The sequence below is a fragment of the Sander lucioperca genome, chromosome 9, assembly GCF_008315115.2.
Source record: "Sander lucioperca isolate FBNREF2018 chromosome 9, SLUC_FBN_1.2, whole genome shotgun sequence".
NCBI lineage: Eukaryota > Metazoa > Chordata > Actinopteri > Perciformes > Percidae > Sander > Sander lucioperca.
Genome location: NC_050181.1, coordinates 33,688,878 through 33,708,882, shown reverse-complemented (window position 1 = coordinate 33,708,882; position 20,005 = coordinate 33,688,878). Strand labels below are relative to the sequence as shown.

At 38.2% G+C, this 20,005-nt stretch overlaps 2 protein-coding genes and 1 long non-coding RNA gene across 3 annotated transcripts; all 3 read left to right on the top strand.

Moving 5' to 3' along the window:
• LOC116048863 overlaps window positions 1-20,005 on the top strand; it is a 110,487-nt gene that overhangs the window by 61,525 nt on the left and 28,957 nt on the right.
• LOC118495809 lies at window positions 1,370-4,092 on the top strand. The gene is made up of 4 exons (XR_004898254.1): window positions 1,370-1,455; window positions 2,436-2,735; window positions 2,820-3,104; window positions 3,993-4,092. It is a non-coding gene; the product is annotated as an uncharacterized LOC118495809 (long non-coding RNA).
• Window positions 13,417-18,576, top strand: LOC116048862. Of its 2 annotated transcripts, none has more exons than XM_031298142.2 (4): window positions 13,417-13,965; window positions 14,919-15,029; window positions 15,614-15,657; window positions 17,909-18,576. In XM_031298142.2, exons 1-4 carry the CDS (start codon window positions 13,623-13,625, stop codon window positions 18,086-18,088), a joined length of 678 nt encoding a protein of 225 aa, XP_031154002.2. In that variant the 5' UTR covers window positions 13,417-13,622; the 3' UTR covers window positions 18,089-18,576. The 2 variants fall into 2 exon arrangements, with proteins under 2 accessions (XP_031154002.2, XP_031154004.2); XM_031298144.2 differs by lacking the exon at window positions 17,909-18,576 and adding an exon at window positions 15,860-16,128.

The window sequence follows — 20,005 nt, the reverse complement described above, 5'->3', positions numbered from 1 at the left end:
GCTACCAGAAGACTTCCAACTTTCAGACACGTTGCTCACGTCACATTTACGTCGTCTCTCTCAGTTGGAGGCTGCGCAGTAACGCTCAGCGCTCACCAGAAAAGTGCTTCTAACGGCCTTCACTGGTCTCCGTCCAGAGCAAGGGGATCTGTTGGTCCATTCTTATATGCAGTCTATGCTGGCAATACGGTAATTCCTCTACTATGCGACAGTAAGTCGCGTGGTTATGACACAATCGTTAGCCTATTTTTACAAAAACGTCTGCTACGGAGCCATAACGTGAGGTACAAGGTAATGGAGCCTTTTATACATTGTCGTGTTTTTTTTTTAGAAATAAACAATGGACAAATAGAGTCTTTAAACGCTTCAGATGTAAAGTTATTCGCTGTCAAAGTGACGTCAAAATGAATGGCAGTCAATGGGATGCTAACGGGAGGTGATTGCTTTGTAGCATCAAAATGGCGCCATAGGAGATTCGAGCTCTGAAGCGAAGCTTACCCCCTTGGTCGGTACACGATTCGTTCTGCCTGCACGATCCGTTCTGCGCATGCGCAAACATTTTGCGCATGCGCTGTTGTACGAGGATTTACGACACTGCACGATCTGTTCCACGCTTCCGGTCGACAGCCAAGCTAACGTTAGTTTAGCTAACAGCTAATTTGGCTAACCGCTAGCTGATTGTAGCGGTCTGCCGTTAGCCTCCACAGGCAAGCTAACGTTAGTTTGGAGGCTAGCCATAGGCTAGCGTGGAACAGATCGTGCAGGTCGTATCCTCGGTAAAACAGTATTATCTTGCGCATGCGCAGAACGGATCGTGCAGGCAGAATGGATCGTGTACCGACAGGTACTCAATACCTTTAAGGTATCGATGGTAATATCCCAGTACCAAGTAATGTTGAAACTTCTCTCCAGTCAAAAAATACCGGCATTTGATCCTTTTTGTACCCAGATCTAGAAAAAAATAGTATTTGTATGGTTGTTCTTGCAGCCAACCACCACAAGCATTCTTTGATTTATCTTTGATATGTGATTGACCCACTGCTGCAGCAGCCAGGGTGGGTTTGTGTGGCACACAACTGGATGCTTCCATTCACAGGATGGGTATCAACTGATGGAAAAAAACTGATAGAAAAAAAGCTTGATGGGAGCTAAGGCACAAGCCACACTGCAGTACAGTACACACCATGCTCTACATATACTTGTTTCATTTGAGTTGCTCAAATAATAGAGTAATAAGTTAAATTGGATAATTTATGAAATGGGACCATTTCTTTTGTAGAAACTGTTCAAGTTGAAACTTTTCTTAGTGGATTGTCCAGAGACATGTCTGAGAAGATGCATGCTGAGCTCAGTCCATAAATAGCCTTACCACTTCCTCATATGGCACATTTTGCAAAATGGAGCTTGTCATACTTCTCTGTGCTGTTTCTCTGCTGCATTCATGTGAAGCACAAGGTAAGAACTTTATTTTATTTATATTCTTCGTGGTTGATCGACTTAGTCGGTTTTCAAAGTCAAAGTTATCAAAGTTGCACTATTTCAGCAGTATAGAAGTTAGGTAAGAAATGTAATGTTTTATTGGAACTCATTTTTTAATTATTTAGTATTGAGAAATGTATACAAATCCTGGTACAATTCTCTGTTATATGCTCATTGTCAATTATTTGAAATTCATTCTTGTACAAGGCCCTAATCTCTATGCTGAAACAGAATGATAATTCTCTCAGTCAACAATTTTATTTCTGTATTTCAATTTTATCTGCATTCTGATGTAGATGTGGATCCAGACACAGATTTAGATAAACTGTAAACACTTTGTGTTATTTAAGTAACACATTATAGGATTGTGTGTCTTTGGTGGAAGTACGCGCTCTTTAAGTCTGTTCTAGTTGTTTTTTTAAATTTCAGCTTTACATTTTAATACATGTTCAACTTTACAGTAGATAACCAGTGGGACATTAACAAAAAAACCTCTGGAGGTGATTTGACATGCATTACCAAATGTTGAAAACATGTCCGTCTTTTCAAGATGCATGTGTATACTTTACTCCTCCCGTAGTGTAACAACCTCATTCTGTGGTTATAGCCACTGACTGTCTAATAGTCTGTCTGTTTCCTCTGTACAAGCTGGGGAACAATAATGTGGGTAAGAGGGGAGAGAAAAAGAGGACAAGGTGAAAAAAGTTCCCTAATTTTCAGAAGAGGCAGAAGGGAAAGACTTTTTCATGTAAAAAGTAAAAATCAAGACTTTGAGTAACATCTTACTCTCAGTGGGCTTACTTTAGCCAAATCTTCTATACTGAGGCAAGCTGAGTCAAGAGACATATCTGATACAAGGCATTTTTAGAGACTTAGAGATAGTAGTAACCCAGTAATTAGTATTGACCAAAGAACAATATACTGTGTGTGATTTTGATTGTGTGTCTGTTTTACAGAGCCCAGTGCTGAGACTCCTGTGTTTGTGCAGAAAGGAGAGGATGTCCTTCTGAATGTCACAATAGCTGATGTTCCTGAAGAAGATTCTGTTATCCCGAGATTCAATAAAACAGTTAATTTAGTACGATTTTTACCTGGTAGAGGACCAAAAGTCTCTGATTACTCTGGAAGGGTTGAGTTGCTTGAGAAATACTCTGTGAAATTGAAGAATCTACAAGAGGCAGACAGTGGAGTTTATACTGTAGTAGTGTCTGGGGATGAAGAAAAACAAATAACTGGATATAAGATCACAGTCTAAGGTGAGTTTATTAACAATCAGACACTGATGGAGAGTTTCTGCTGCCATGTTTCTAAAACCTCTCCACCTGCCTCTCCCCCCTCAGATCCAGTGTCTCCAGTTAATCTGTCAGTGGACTCTGTGTCTAACAGCTCAGACTGGTGTAACCTGACAGTGAGCTGCAGAGCACAGGACTCTCACATTAACAGCACCTTTAGATGTGACACCCACACCTGCAGTCAGGAGGGAGGAGAGAGACCACAGGTCACACCCTCTGCTGCTGATCTCCATGTCTACCTGTCCAATGGCTCCATCATCTGTAACCATAGCAACCAGGTCAGCTGGAAAAAGGACATGAAAACAATTAAAAATGTCTGCTCCCGACATGCTGGTAAGACTGAGAGACAAACCACAAACAGCTGATAATAATGCACAGTTTGGTTGGACTTATTTAAGCTTTTGTATAAGTATCATTTTATATGTCCAAGTTAATAAATTTTGATTTCTACCATGGTACGATACATAAATTAGGTTTGCTAGGTTTAACCCATGTATTTTTCTAGGGGTGTGTAGGCTGTAGGATTTTAGCTTTTCTCAAGGAAGAGTTGTTCCGGTGGCAGAAATTAATTATTTATTGAGTTAAACCATATTGGGTTTGGTATTTTAAAAGCACCATTTGCAATGCAAAACCTGTTAACGATATTTTGTCCTCATCTCTTTTACTGTAAGATGCCGTGAACAGTGTTTTCTTGGACATGGAACACATAAACTTGTGTCTGTGGGGGAGAGGGTTATAAAAAATATAGATTTTACATATTTTTTAGTGAAACCTAGCAAAAAAAACAAAAGAAATATAAGCCTTATCTATCAGCTAGCATAAAGTGTTAATATAAAGTAAGTCATAAAGAAATAGGTCAGTGGAATTTAAACATTTCTACTGCCAGAACTAGCTATCAGTATGAACCTCTACCAGGTTGGTGTTATAAAACTAAGAGGCAGGTGGTGTTTAAATGAGATCATTCAGTGACCTTTGGAAGGTTGGTAGATTTAAAGTGAAATTGTGACGTTTAGTTCCACCCATTAGGTTTTAATGAAACAAACATTATTTTATATTTTTATCTTATATTTTTAATTATTTCTTACAGTTGAGATCTATTACCAATGAATTTGTTTAATTCAAACTGCAGTCCGTCAAAAGCAACAGTGACACACTCTCAATTACGCTGCATGGCTTAAACCAGGCCTACTTTTCTTACCTGGCTTTTTTCTTTTTTTACAGTTCATGAACCTTCCACCAATGCCACCTCTGTCGCTGCTCGTATTGGCATAGGTATCTCTCTCTTCCTCCTATGTGTTGCAGCAGCAGCATTTTGTTATCAAAATCTCTCTTTTTTTAAAGACATTCATATTTACTAGAACAATTAGCACATTTCCTACAACTTCACCTTCTTACACAATTTAACCAGCAATCCATTTTAGCTTTAGCCCTAGTTGTTAAAAAAAAAAAAAAACGTATTCCACATCTTTTACATTAGTGGTGCTATTCAACTTGTCAATGAAATGTATACTAATTAAAACTATTCCCACTTTTCAAACTATTCTCACTAGTTCAACTTCTTGTCACGGATTTAAGCTATTAATCCAGTTTAGCTTCAGCAATTTAGCTATTCAGCATTCCCAAGCATTTTCTGCAGGAAATGCATTTTCGAGTTTTACAGTTTTTTTTCCAATTGCTAACACACTAAAATGTCATAGCACAATTATTTAAACTGACACATAGAGAGCAAAACCTCTTCTCAAGTCTCCAAAAGTCTAAACACATTCCCTGCTTTACACACATTTTTCAATTCAAAATGGCACTTTTTAGATGCACTGAACACAGTTCTCTGCGTAAGACACAACAATCTGACATAAAGTCACATGTTTGCCATTTCAAAACACTGCCATTCAAAATGACACTACATGAACTAATTGGCCAATATATGTGCCACCTGGCCACACACCTCAGTGGTTACACTTTTTTCCAATTGCTAACACACTAAAATGACATGCATAGCACACTTATTTAAACTGACACACAGAGAGCAAAACCTTTTCTCAAGTCTCCAAAAGTCCAAGTCCAAACACTATGAAAAGACCCATGAAAGACCACAGGTGAGCACTTTTTTTTTTTTTTTTTTTTTTTTTAAACATTTCTGCATATTTTTTCTGCAATTTTCTTTTTCAGTTCACGGTTTCTTGTGAGCATACTTTTGTTCAGTCCAGTGTAAATATATCTGCTGTGCATATGTTGCACTGACTTTGTAAAAAATAAAAAAATAAAATTTTTCAACAGCTTGTATGTGTATCGGCAAATATTTCTGTGCATTTGAACAATCTGAATTTTCTACAATTTGAACTGTTTTAGTATAATGGCAAAGCATACTAAATATGAGAGTGCTTTTCATTATGCCCAACAGTGTGTAGTTGGTTAGACAAAATTCTGGTTATATGAATGAAGTGTGTGCCATTTGGTGCAAAAGTTTGATTTTGAGAATGCTATATGTAGTTTTGGTTGCAGTGCTTCATTTTGCAGGATATATGAGGTATTTTGCAGTTTGTGTGTGTGGTTTTGTGAATTGTGTTAAATATTTTGATAAAACCAGCCTAGTTTGCAAAATTGTTTTAGCAATTGGAAAAAACTGTTAGAGCAGATTCCCCCCACAATATGAATACAATTTCATGAAGTTTTTCATTGAGCTATGTCATTAATTATATTTAGTTTTACATTCAGTGACACACTGTATTTGTATAGAAACACACTTGACACAAGTGTGTTTCTATACAAATACAGTAGCACTGATGGATTCATTGCAGAAAAACTCACAATATACCAGAGGGGAAAATCAGTGACACATGATCTTTTTATTAATTTACAAAATCACGAACAAATATTAGATGAGAATAGAGCTTTAATACGTCTCCAATAATGGTGCATGTAGCAGCAACTGCTTCCACCCTAAGAAACAAATATAATAACATACTGTACATACTTTAAACATACATGTATGCAATCTTTTTTAGAACATTGTGAACATGACCACATTCAGAGTTCCATCAAGGCTATTTTTGTGTGTTGTTGGTCTTGATTGTACAAATAACAGTTCTGTTGTTGTATTATAACATCTCTGTAGAATCATTTTATTTACAAAGTCAGCACAGTGATTATTGGGTATAATCAATGGATAATCAAGAATCATCAGCATTTCTATAAAGGTGCCCTGTGGAGTTATCTTGGAAAGAAAAAATATGTACATGAAGTCAAACTGCATTAAGTATATTTAAAGCTTTACAAATGTGTTTAATCTATTTTTCCCCAGAGTTTGTACACATATTTTAAATCTTACATTTATGTTTTCTGGCCTTTGCATTTGTTGGTTAATTTCTTCAATTATTCAACCATATATATATGTATAAATTATTAAATTAAATTAGTTAATCGCAATTAATCGCACATTTTTATCTATTCTAAATGTCCCTTGATTTGTTTTTGTCCATTATTTTTTCTCATTTTAATACTCTTAAACAACATGATATGATACTTTTAAAACGGTGCCTGAACCGAAATATATATATATATATATATATATATATATATATATATATATATATACGAAAAAAACGGTGAAAACAACCACTGGATAAGAAAAGGGTATTTACAACAACTTTGAACGCACCACGAGGCTGGCGAGGCGAGGCTGGTGAGTCTGTGTTTTTCAGACAACGGCAGCTACAGTCTGGTGTTAGAATCCTCAGTCACACTTAACACCATTTAGCTGTCAGCATTTTAACCGTGTTTACTACAGCTGCTAGCTAAAGGTAGACTAACGTTAGCTGCTGCTAAGATGAGTGTTGACTAGAGCGTCCCGTGCGGAGATGTTTCAGTTCCCTCTAACGTCCGTTTTTGGAGCATCAGAGAGAAGCGCAGGCATTTAAGTGGCACCTAAATAAGGCACCGAAATCTGCGTTGCTATTTGGTCCGGTAGATAGCGGTCGTTAAGGCACCGGTACCGTATTAGCACCGGGTCTCGGACCCCATTCAAAACGGCGATTTTCGCCGAAAAGCGACTAGTTTGCAGGTATGTACTACTTTTTGGCCGGCTCGCAAGCCTAAACAAGTGTATGCAGCGTACCTGTGTTTTGTTTCCGGTCTAGCTAGATCTGGTGTGGTGTTGTAGTTTTTCTAACGTTACTAATTGTTGCAACAGCATGTGAAAAAAACTACAATTTTGTTAGGCCAAAAAGAACGTTAATCTCGCGATAAAAAAAAAAAAAATATATATACACAAATACTATATTTGCTATATTATACTATAATACACATACTAGTACAGTGCGCGCTCAATGGTGTTTTAAGCCCCCAACGTCTCCTTCCAGGCAGCGCTGCGACCGTTGACTTCAAATTCATTAAATTGAAATCTGACACCATTGTTAGCTTTATAAGATCTTTGGGTAAATGTTATATAAGTGGCGTGACAAAATTCAAACTGTAAATATACTCTAATTACGCCGAAAATGAAGCTAACTAGCCGTGATCTGTACACATAGGATTGAAGAGACAGTCGCAGCTAACGAAACCCCTAATGTTCACAAAAATGCATTAAATTGAAATCGGACACCATTGTTAGCTTTATAAGACCTTGGGGTAGATGTTATATAAATGACGTGACGAAATTCAAACTGTAAATATAGCTACTCTAGTTATGCTGGCAGCCAGCCAGCTCCATGGAGCTCCATGGAGCTCCTCGAAGCCCCGAGTATTCTAGTAGTCCAGTACCCAGGGAAACGGTGACTTTCACTGGGTATGGAGGTTGCCGCTTTCTCGTCAGACTGTGTGGAGCTACTAGCTAAAGTCCAACACGTCTTACCAAATTTGCAATTAACCATCAATTTTCGTAAAACGGCCCATATTTGAGCTTTATATAGTTGATTTCTCACTTAAAAAAGTCTCAGAAGTGAATTTAATAACGAAATAGCCCGACAAACAATGTATAACTTTGCAGTGTCTGAAATATGAGACCTGCTGTCTCGTCTCCAATGTGTTTCTATCTGGTTCGCTCAAACCAATCAGCGCGCAGCTCATCTAAATATTCATGAGCATACCATATTTGGAAGAAAAGCTCTTGTTCCAAATAGAGCCATATTCACAGGGTAGTTAAGGGCCTAATAAAATAGCATTCGGGCAATTTTCAGCCCAACTAATGTTACATACCCTATTAGGAGACCTTAAGGAACAGTGTAAAATACCCTATATAATCATTCAATCACCCCTTTAACCCAAACCCTAACCATAACCATTGCCTAATCGTAGTGCTGCCTGGAAGGAGACGTTGGGGGCTTTAAACACCGATAAACACATTGCGCGGCTGATTGCTTGGCCTGTGGTTTTGCTGCTTGAAGCTTTCTCCAGAGCCATTGTACCTCAAAATACTTACAGAAGGACCCCAAAGCACTTAGCAAACACAGTGTAGGCCCTATAGCCTACTACTGATTTACTGTTTACTCCTACTTCAGGTGCTATTAGTGGTCCAAAAGCTGCACAGTGTACCTTTAACTTTAAGTTTTTATTCATGCTTCTTGAACTTCTCCATGAGGTGAACAGTGATAACAGCAGCCACCATGATGATCAGACAGACGGACAACACGGCTGTCTTCAGCAGGCACACAGAGAGACCAGCAGAGACACTCTCTGGACCTGGAACACACGATTAGAATCAGAAACAGGTTTATTGTCAAGCAACTAACACTTACGGGGAATTTGCCTTGGTGGTTTGTGCATACATAAACAAACATATTGAACATTAATATGAAATAAACAATAAATACAGAAAAAAACAAAAAAAGAGGCTGAATGGGTTGAGTGCAGAATGTGCAAAATATATAGTATGTGCAATGTGCAGATGTATAGTCCAGGATGAAGATTAATCCAAATTGTAGTGACTAGGGATGGGGGGGGTTAAGAATCAGTGGGGGTCCGGTCTGGTTTGACAGCATAACACAGTGCCTAACTGCAGCTACGTTTTACATTTGAGTGAGCATGGGTACCAGAGCAACGGGGGTGCTGTGTTTGAGGGGTCCGATCCAGAGAAGATCCGTCTGGAGCAGAGTTACAGGGAGAGAGGGGAGGAACGTGGCCGTGTCAGAGACACTCCTCTCAGTGTTCGCATCAGCAATGTGTGAACAGATGAAATGGTTGAGAAGGGAGCGTGTCATAGAGAGCAACACGCAGGAGACAGCCAAGTGCAATGTCAATAGGAAATGAATCAAACATCAAAACAACTCTGTCTTTTTAGACTGTTTTAACTTTTGAAAGATATCTATCCCCAAGTAGCACCAGATGATGCAGAAAGGAAATATGGAAGACTATGGACTACTGTATGGTCAACTTCAAGTTTGTCATTGTTATACATCTGCTGGGATGACTCATGTTTTACACTGGGTTGAAAGCATAACACACTGCCTAACTGCAGCTACGTTCTACATTTGAGTGATGCAAGTGCACATGCCAGATCCGCCAGAGATGGGGACTCGAGTCTAAGACTCGGACTCGAGTCGCACTTAAGTCGCACTAACAGCTGACTTCAGACTTGACTCGGACTCGACCCAAAATACTTCAGACTTGACTTGCAACTCGACCCAAAAGACTTCAGACTTGACTCGGACTCGAGCTTCGTCAACAACCTGTTTTCATATAATCATTGCTTTTTAAATCTAAATGTATTAATGTATTTCTATTTTCTTTTATTGGCGCATATACGGGGAAACGTATGACGAGCTGTATGTCCCCTGCCCTTTGCCATAATGTGCAACGTAACGCATGCGCCTATGTGCGCGCACATATCAAAAAATGCATTGCCGATGGCGACACCAAGTCCTCCTGGAGTTGTGCCTTTTGTCATTAGTTTTGCTTTCAATAACTTGGTAAACAGTGGCAGTAAGCCAACAGCTACATGCAAGGTGTGTGGCACCAAGATCAATGATGTCGGATCAACAACGTCGGACTTCATCAGGCGTCTCAAAACACATCCAAATAGGTCAGTCACTCACACGCTAATGTGAAAGAGATGTTACATTAGCATATATCGTCACAGGTAACAAGCTAACCATCGCAAAGTGTTGTGCTAATGCTGGGAGCAGGCAAATAGTATCTTTATAGTTAGTAGTCGCTGAGGCTAAGAAATCCATGGCGCACAGGAGGCGGGACGCACGGATCCATCTCCCCAGGAACAAACGCTGTGTCGGGTGGGCAAACTCAGGTGATGATTTGTAGACTATTAAGTGAACAAGGTGTACCCGGTCCACCAAACACTGGGCCGTCTTGACTGTCTTAATTCTGCACATATTTCTGTTACTGTAGCCCTATTTACTATTTAATTATTTCATCCATGCGTGGCGCAGCGGATCCGTGCGCACTGTCACCTGCCGTGGAGACGCTGGCCTCACTAACCTCTCCTCCTCTGAGTCGGGTCTCTCTCGCGCTGGACTCAGTTTCACTGAGCCTACTAACACTTACAAAATAAATGGCATTATATCAGTGAGTTCAAACTGCTTAGGGACCGTTCGGTATTTATGGAATGGACCACCGGAGGAAAATAGGGGAGGGTCATGTCTTTTTATTTTTTTCTGAGGGAAGGGTCATCCAACATTTTTTAGTCTGGGTGGGGGGGTCACCCAACTTTTTTATTCATGAAAAGAGCAAAATTTCAAAGTGGCTTGTTGCATATTTGCTTGCTTTGTGCATATTTATCCATGTAGCTCTCAGTCTCGGCCCCCTAGCAGATGGTCTGACCGCATACGCGGAGTTTGCTGGGAGGGCAGGAGGAGCGCTGTCCCCTGGTGGCTCAAACGGGTAATTGCATTGTTTAAAAAATTAGTGGAATAATTACATCTGGCATGACCAGATATTAAATAAATATCTTAAATAACACAAAACAACTAAATGGTGATAGGTAATACATCTGATTTCATATACTGCTTTAGTAAAAAAATATTACCTGGCTGACGATGGGAGCAGCAGGACGCAAAAAACGAAAGTTACTGTTGCACTAGTCTGGACATCTTACCGTGCCAACCTTGCAATAAAGGTTTCCTAAATGCCATCTATATACATGTGATGTCAGCTTACTAATTGATTGCAGGTTTTGCGTAGATTTGGACTTTTATACGTTTATTCCACTTTGTTTAAACGGTGAAGTGGAGAGGCCTCGTTCACCTGTTTGGAGCTGGCTGGTGAATGTGACGCCTTGCTGGATACACCGTGTCATTTACCTTTTTGTGGATCTACTGATCGCTGTGGATTACTTTTTTTTGTGGATTACGGCAAAATAGGGATCTTTTTTCTCAACGTGTCTTAACGTTTTATGGTGAGTTTGGAGAGGCATCTCAACAGACTGTAGGTCCAACACTGATTGTTCACTGTTACATTTTAGTTGAATTTAAGCGTCTGTCTATTGCGTTCCAAAACAGCCGTGCCGCGATTGGATTTCATAAGGGCGAATTGTTAAATTGTTACAATGTAACTTAAAAACTTTAAAAATAAACATATGTGTTTTGGAATATAATGTTCAGTTTCGGCAGCTTTACCTATGTGCTAAAATATACAATGACAAAGCCTAGTGACAAGTCCATAGCAACCAGTGTTGAATTGGTTATATCCCAGCGTCCTTTGCTGAATGGTCTCAATGTTTTATTGTTTTATTTCATATGAATACTAGTTTACTAGATGAGTAACTTAGTATCTGAAGTAATGCAGTAATGCATGAAGTGTGCATTTAGTTTCCATGCTTATTGTGTTTCCACAACAATGTTAGTGAGTAAATCTACTGAAATGGCCACCACACCATAACAGAGGAGTGGGATGTGTAAAATGAGAATGCAGAGGTTAACCCCTGTACATCATGGCTGTAAAAATCAAATGGTATCTGTACTTCTTTGTTAAGTGCAAACTTGCACGTGAGGGGAGGGTCATTCATCTTTTTCAAATTATTTTGGAGGGTCATAGGGAAATTATTACTGACGAGGGAAGGGTCATGTCTTTTTAGATTAGAGGCCACAAAACTCCTCTGGTGGCCCCTTAATTAAATAACGAACAGTCCCTTAGCTTCAGTACAATTTTCACTGTCATGTCAGAACAAAGTGGGTTTGTGTGGCACACAACTGGATGCTTCCATTCACAGGATGGGTATCAACTGATGTAGAAAAAAAGCTTGATGGGATCTAAGGCACAAGTCATACTGCAGTACAGTACACACCATGCTCTATATATACTGGTTTCATTTGAGTTGCTCAAATAGTAGAGTAATAAGTTAAATTGGATAATTGATGAAATGGGACTATTTCTTTTGTAGAAACAGTTCCAGTTGAAACTCTTCTCAGTAGATTGTCCAGAGACATGTCTGAGAAGATGCATGCTGAGCTCAGTCCATAAATAGCCTTACCACTTCCTCATATGGCACATTTTGCAAAATGGAGCTTGTCGTACTTCTCTGCGCTGTTTCTCTGCTGCATTCATGTGAAGCACAAGGTAAGAACTATTTTATTTAAATTCCCCGTGGTTGATTGACTTAGTCAGTTTTCAAAGTCAAAGTTATCAAAGTTGCTGTAGCACTATTTCAGCACTGTTAGGTAAGAAATGTAATGTTTTATTGGAACTCATTTTTGAATTATTTAGTATTGAGAAATGTATACAAATCCTGGTACAATTCTCTGTTATATGCTCATTGTCAATTATTTGAAATTCATTCTTGTACAAGGCCCTAATCTCTATGCTGAGACAGAATGATAAATCTCTCAAACAGTTATCAGCCAGTCAACAATTTTATTTCTGTATTTCAGTTTTATCTGCATTCTGATGTAGATGTGGATCCAGACGCATATTTAGATATACTGTAAACACTTTGTGTTATTTAAGTAACACATTATAGGATTGTGTGTCTTTGGTGGAGGTACGCACTCTTTAATTCTGTTCTAGTTGTTTTTTTAAATTTCAGCTTTACATTTTAATACATGTTCAACTTTACAGTAGATAACATCAGTGGAACATTAACAAAAAAACCTTCAAAAACTTCAAGATGCATGTGCAAACTTTACTCCTCCCGTAGTGTAACAACCTCATTCTGTGGTTATAGCCACTGACTGTCTAATAGTCTGTCTGTTTCCTCTGTACAAGCTGGGGAACAATAATGTGGGTAAGAGGGGAGAGAAAAAGAGGACAAGGTGAAAAAAGTTCCCTAATTTTCAGAAGAGGCAGAAGGGAAAGACTTTTTCATGTAAAAAGTAAAAATCAAGACTTTGAGTAACATCTTAATCTCAGTGGGCTTACTTTAGCCAAATCTTCTATACTGAGGCAAGCTGAGTCAAGAGACATACCGGATACAAGGCATCTTTAGAGACTTAGAGATTTGCTAACGCTGAAGTTAATTCATAATGTTGAACTAATGATCCAACATGTAAGAAATATAGTAATAACCCAGTAATATTTAGTATTGACCAAAGAACAATTTACTGTGTGTGATTTTGATTGTGTGTCTACCGTTTTACAGAGCCCAGTGCTGTGACTCCTGTGTTTGTGCAGAAGGGAGAGGATGTCGTTCTGAATGCCACAATAGCTGATGTTCGTGAAGAAGACTCTGTTATCTGGAAATTCAATGAAACACTTAATTTTGTACGATTTTTACCTGGTAAAGAACCAAAAGTCTCTGATGATTACTCTGGAAGGGTTGAGTTTCTTGAGAAATACTCTGTGAAATTGAAGAATCTACAAGAGGCAGACAGTGGAGTTTATACTGTAGTAGTGTCTGGGGATACAGATAAACAAATAACTGGATATAAGATCACAGTTCAAGGTGAGTTTATTAACAATCAGACACTGATGGAGAGTTTCTGCTGCCATGTTTCTAAAACCTCTCCACCTGCCTCTCCCCCCTCAGATCCAGTGTCTCCAGTTAAACTGTCAGTGGACTCTGTGTCTAGCAGCTCAGACTGGTGTAACCTGACAGTGAGCTGCAGAGCACAGGACTCTCACATTAACAGCACCTTTAGATGTCTCAACCACACCTGCAGTCAGGAGGGAGGAGAGAGATCACAGGGCACACCCTCTGCTGTTGATCTCCATGTCTACCTGTCCACTGGCTCCATCATCTGTAACCATAGCAACCAGGTCAGCTGGACCAAGGACATCAAAATAATTAAACATTTCTGCCCACGACTTGCTGGTAAGACTGAATGACAAAACTATAAACAGCTGATAATAATGCACAGACTGGAGTTAGAATATATATATATATATATATATATATATATATATATATATATATATGTATATATTTATATATTATTATTATTATTATTATTATTATTATTTTAAACTAAACAGTTATATGTCCATAAAAATAATAATAAAATAAATCAGTTCTGATTTATCCCGTGGTATGATAAATTAATTAGGTTTGTTACAAATATGGTTAAATCCATGTATATTTCATTGTGTTTTAGAGGTGTGTAGGCTGTAGGATTTTAGCATTTCTCAAGGAAGAGTTTCTCTGGTGGCAGAAATGACCTCATTTATTGAGTTAAACAATACATTTTATGCTTTTAAAATCATAAAATAATTTTTTTATCCTCATCTTAAAATGACATTGTTTACTGTAATCTGCTGTTAACAGCATTGCCTTGGACAGGACAGTGACAACTGTTCTGACTTTTAAATCTTTTTTTGTTAAATAGAAAACATAGGATAGGACAAAAGGAAAAAACAACAATGATAAGCCTTATCTATCGGCTAGCATCAAGTGTCAGTATGAAGTAGGTTATAAAGCTGAACTAGAAATAAAATAAAATAAATGGTAGAACTAGCTATCCTTATGAACCTCTACCAGGTTGGTGCTATAAAACTAAGAGACAGGTGGTGTTTAAAATTGATCAATCAGTGACCTTTGGAAGATTAGCAGTTTTTGTTTGAAATTGTGTCAATATAGTTCCACCCATTAGGGTTTAACTGAACAAATTAAATGATGTCTTACTACAGGCCTGTCTGAAATGTGTATAATTAAAACTTCATTATGTAAAAAGCACAGGCCTGAAAGATGTGATGCTACAGTGACACACTCTCAATCATGTTGCATTACCAGGCATACTTTTCTAATCTGGCTTTTGTTTTTCTTTACAGAGTCTGAACCCACAATCATTGTTACTGCCCTTGTGCTTGGTGTTATCGGCATAGTTTTCATTTGCATCTTAATTGTTGCAGCAGTTCGATATTTTCGAAAGAGAGAAAAGAGTAAGTACAAGTGTGCATTTTAATTAACAAAGATATATATGTTTATTGTACATAGGAATTGAGTGTTCTAGCAAAGTTCATCATCAGCCATACCCATAAACCCTTCTTGTGTTATTAGGCAACTCTTCATACAGTATTACCGTAGCCAATGTTGTGCAATAGGTCTATTTAACTTAAAGCCTCTATATGTAGATTTGTATGCATTTATTGCATCTTTCAGATCATTCTATTACCAGCATTTACAGTAGACAAAAGAGAAGATCTCATCATTGTGAATTCTTCATGCTTTAGTCCATTCATTATTAGCATCCCCTGGTCAGATCCATGCAAGCATTGCTGTTTTCCAAAGCCCATTTTACTTCATAACACAACCTCACAACATATCAAAACCTACACATAGAATCTTTAAAGTGGGCTGCTGTGTGAAGATGGAGAAATGTAGACACAAAATCTGAAACCAATGTAGCTGCAGCTTAAGTTATGTAAATGTTATGCAGTTAAGTCGCAGAAAAGATAAAGAAAAAAGTAAAAAATGTAATGTAAATTTAAGCAAATGAACATGTTTTTTTATGACTGACCTGCAGATGAAACAGAAAGCAGGGAGAATACAGTATATGAAGTTCCTCAGGTAAGCGTCATCACTCTGCCAAATTTGCCTGACACAGTGAGGAACACAATTTCAATGATTGAGAACGGATTTGAGAAAAGTGGAAACATTTGAAAATGTTATTAAAATCAAAAACTGGAGCCTCACATGATTCTATTGACTATTGATCTATATTCTGCATGTGACCTGTGACTCCTCACTACACCAACTTCTGCATCATCAGCTGTTCCAGCTCCTGCTGCTTGCTCCTACCTGCCTCATGCACACACCACTGGTTGTGCTGCTTGCTTGTGCTTACATTTAATGCTTTGGACCTGGTAAACATCCAGATGATCAACAATCCATCTGTCCAAACCTGCTGCTGAGGTCTGGTCTGGCAAGTTCACTTAAAGGGAAACTTTTATATAGCATTTTCTGGTTGACACTTGTATTTTGTGTTTGTACTAGAACACGTTTACATGCTTTAATGTTCAAAAACACTTTCTTTCTCATACTGCCCATGGCTGCTGCACCCTCTGTATGAGAGGTATGGCGTTATGAAATCAAGGAGAGGGCTAATTTTCCTGCTACAGATTTTCCACCGTGGTCAGAAAGAACAGGGGAGACACTTTGTTTCTCTCACTATATGACTCTAGAGTCGGTACTCGCTCGAAAGCTAATCGCCGTCACTCTCTCACTTCTCCCTCGCTCTATCACCTACTCCCCACACACACACACACACACACACACACACACACATGCCGGCTCGACGCACACACCAGCGCACAAGTATAAACATCAGGCCACTTAAGTTGTTGAGTGTATATATTTGTTATTTATTTTTTAAGCATAATTTAATTTTGCCCAGTTGTGGCCTGTTGAGGTGTTGTGTTATTTGTATCGATCCACTATATAAACATAGCCTACATGGCATTTGATTGGAGGCTAGTCTTCCTTTGTCCCACAGCAACATTAAAATAGTTTAGATTTGTGTACATTGTTTCTGTTAATAAGGTTCCATTTCATTATAATATTCAGATTTATCATAAATAATTGAACATGCACATGTATTTTAAGTTCCATTAAAGAGGGGTAGGTGGAGGTGGGGTCACATTTGAGCATTTAAAAATGTACTTGAAAGTAACGCAATAGTTACTTTCTGAAGTAAGTAGTTACTTTCATAATTTGTAACTTAATAACTAATTTAGTTACTTTTTGGAAGAAGTAACTAGTAACTGTAACTAATTACTTTTTAAAAGTAACTTGCCCAACACTGTGAAAAATCACAAATAAAGGCTTCATAACCAAATACTACACAACCGGACATGTCCCAGCAGTGAAGTGACCCGAAATTGGGGAGAAATTACCAGCATTGGCCACCAAGATTACAGCTATCTTGCGTTAGCATGCAGCTACTTAATAGTTATCAGTATGCTAACGTTAGATTGTAATGGAAGAAGCAACACTTTTTCCATCAAAAATCGTAGATAAGGGCTACTGAACCAAGTACTACCAACCGGACATGTTTCAGCAGTAATGCGACCCGAAATTGGAGAGAATTTAACAACATTGGCAGCCAAGATGACATCTCTTACTGCCGTTAGCATGTAGCTACTATAGTTAGCAGTGGACACTAATAGCATATAGCAGCACTTTCTTCAGTCAAACATTGCAGATAAAGGCTTTTAAACCAAATACTACATAACCGAAATGTTTCAGGAGTAATGTGACTGGCAGCCAAGATGACATCTTTTACTGCCGTTAGCATGTAGTTACATTAATGTTAACAGTCTATGGTCTGCCTGTGTCTTGCAGTTTTGCAATTTCTTTTTTGAAAATACAACATGCTGTGTGTACTGTCAAAGTGGTGTTGTTGCTTTCTTTATGTGCTAGTGTTTCATCTGCACTGTGTTGTGCTTTGTCTTGTGATTTTTTCAACACAGTGAAACACCTTTCTCTGCTCTTGATGAAAAGAAAACTAAAAACAATTGTTTTATAGCAATTTAATGCATAATAAATAAATTGCAGTCCTAATGTTGTGTAAAACAGGCCTGTTAAGTTTGTAGTCAATGATACAGTTTTTGAAGGATGTATAATGTATGGGCTGCTGCTAATCAAAAAATAATATGTATTAAAGGGTAACTACTGTTTTTTTCAACCTGGAATTGTTGTTAACACAAAAACATAGAAAAATACTGTACAGGTTGAACAAAAAAACGAAATTACCCTTTAAAGTAAAGTACAAATGGCAAACAAAAAATTTGCTCAACGTTGTATGTGATTTATTTTCCAGGTCAGACCTAGAGCCTTACCTCAGATTGAGAGTGAAGTTATAGGTCTTTCTCCAACCTCCACCTACTGCTTGGTAGGGCCTCACACTGGATCTGTGGATTCCAGTACGACAAGAGGCACGACTCTGCCAGAGAGTCTTTACGCTCAGGTGGATAAACCTGCCAGGTCCTTAAACAAGTAATCAGCATGGTGTTCTACATACTGCACTGGCAGCAATTTACAGTTTTTATTTAAGTGTTGCCCAAGCTTTCGATGTTTAAGTTCATGTGACCTGCTCTGGTATGGAAAGATGGCTTATTGTAGTGTACCTTATTGTAAACACTTTACAATAAGGTACACAAAAATGTAGATAGTTACTGAGGAATGAATGAGGAACGAATGGTTAGTCAATGAGTAGTTACTGATTGAGTGTTGTTTGGTTAATATTTGTGTGTGTGTGTGTGTGTGTGTGTGTGTGTGTGTGTGTGTGTGTGTGTGTGTGTGTGTGTGTGTGTGCTATTTTTGTGTTTTTTTTTTAAGCCCGCGTGTGTGCTTGCATGCTTGCATGTATGTATTGTTACAAACGCGCTAAAATAACCGTAATAAAAACTCATCTAAGTGAATGGAGCGATTGTTAGAAAATGTATATATTCTTGTGTGTCTCAATAAACCTTAAGAACAGTGTGAACTAAACCCTGCTTCGTGTCACTTTGTTTTCCAAGCTCGTAACTGCTTTCAGAATCAACTCACAGAGGTCAAGCCAGTAAATGATATGATACCAACCACAAAATTATCCTGATAGGATTGTTTTTAACAGTATGTATGTATGGCAACCCCTGGATACCTATCATTTCTCTATTTTGTTCTTGTCTTGTTCAAACTCATGACAGTTTGTAAAATAGTCACGTTATTTTGAATCCATTGATTCGTGTACACAGACATGTTCATCTAGTTTTTCTCGTGGTGCTCAGCACGTAATGGGAAGCATCTATACGGAGGTTGGGTTTAGGAAAAGAAGAACTGGGAAAGGACACGTCACATGCCGGGACACTATCCACGGTCTCTGGGGGATGCGCGACAACAACGGGACGGTTGCGTTTAGGAAAAGAACAACGGGGAAATGAATCGTCACACGCGGGACACAAATGAAAGTCCTGTGTTGTTTGACCCATCCACCACCCCAACCAACCTCTCTGCGCGAATTTTCGGCTTTTCAAACTACGCGCTACCATAGTCGTGCTGTGATCACGAAACATGCTTTCCATTGAAATACATTAGATTAAAATTCGTGCTCACCACCGCGAAAAAAAAAGACATAAACGTGTTCGTGTACACGAATCAATAGATGAAATAACGAGACCATTTCACGAACTGGCGTGAGACTGGGTACAGTTTGAAAATCCAATGTGTAATCACTTATCGTTCTTCTTGTAGACTTCTTGTAGACTTTAAAGGTTACTCTGCAAAGTCTGCAGCTGTTCTGAACATATGGATCAACAACACTGTAGATTATGCTGGAACAAACTTTAAACTTTTCAAGCTTCTTAAGCTCAAAAGATAGATTTTAGAAGTATTCCTTCAAATTCAGTTCATGATTGTTTTTAATTGAGCCATGTCAGGTCATATTTTGTTTTACATTCAATATGTAAAGTGTGTTTCCTATAATACTACAGTAGCACTGATGGATTCCTTGTTGAAAAACTCACAATATACCAGAGGGGGAAAAGGTCGGTGACCGTTATCTTTTCATTAATTCACAAAAATGTATAAAACATATAGGATGAGTATAGCTTGAATAAGTCTGCATGTAGTAGAAACTGTTAATATGCAACATCTGTGTATAAACATACACATGCAATCTTTTTTACAACATTGTAAAGAACATTGAGTGTTACATCATGGCTATTTCTTGTTTATTTGGTCTTGATCATCTCTGCACAATCATTTTATTTACAAAGTAAGCATAGTGATTATTGAGTATAATCAATGAATAATTAAGAATAATCAGCATTTTTATTAAAGGTAAGAAGTTTTCTTGGAAAGAAACAATATTTACATGATGTTATATTCTCCAAATTGCAAACCGTTGAAGCTTTACAAATGTGCTGGGATTTGTATT

What these genes read in the sequence shown, in the direction of transcription:
- LOC116048862 (XM_031298142.2), top strand. Translation starts at nt 13,623, where the DNA reads ATGGAGAGTTTCTGCTGCCATGTTTCTAAAACCTCTCCACCTGCCTCT. An exon ending in TTTCTGCCCACGACTTGCTG is followed by an intron (nt 13,966 to 14,918) that starts GTAAGACTGAAT and finishes TTTTCTTTACAG; the next exon opens with AGTCTGAACCCACAATCATT. An exon ending in TTTTCGAAAGAGAGAAAAGA is followed by an intron (nt 15,030 to 15,613) that starts GTAAGTACAAGT and finishes ACTGACCTGCAG; the next exon opens with ATGAAACAGAAAGCAGGGAG.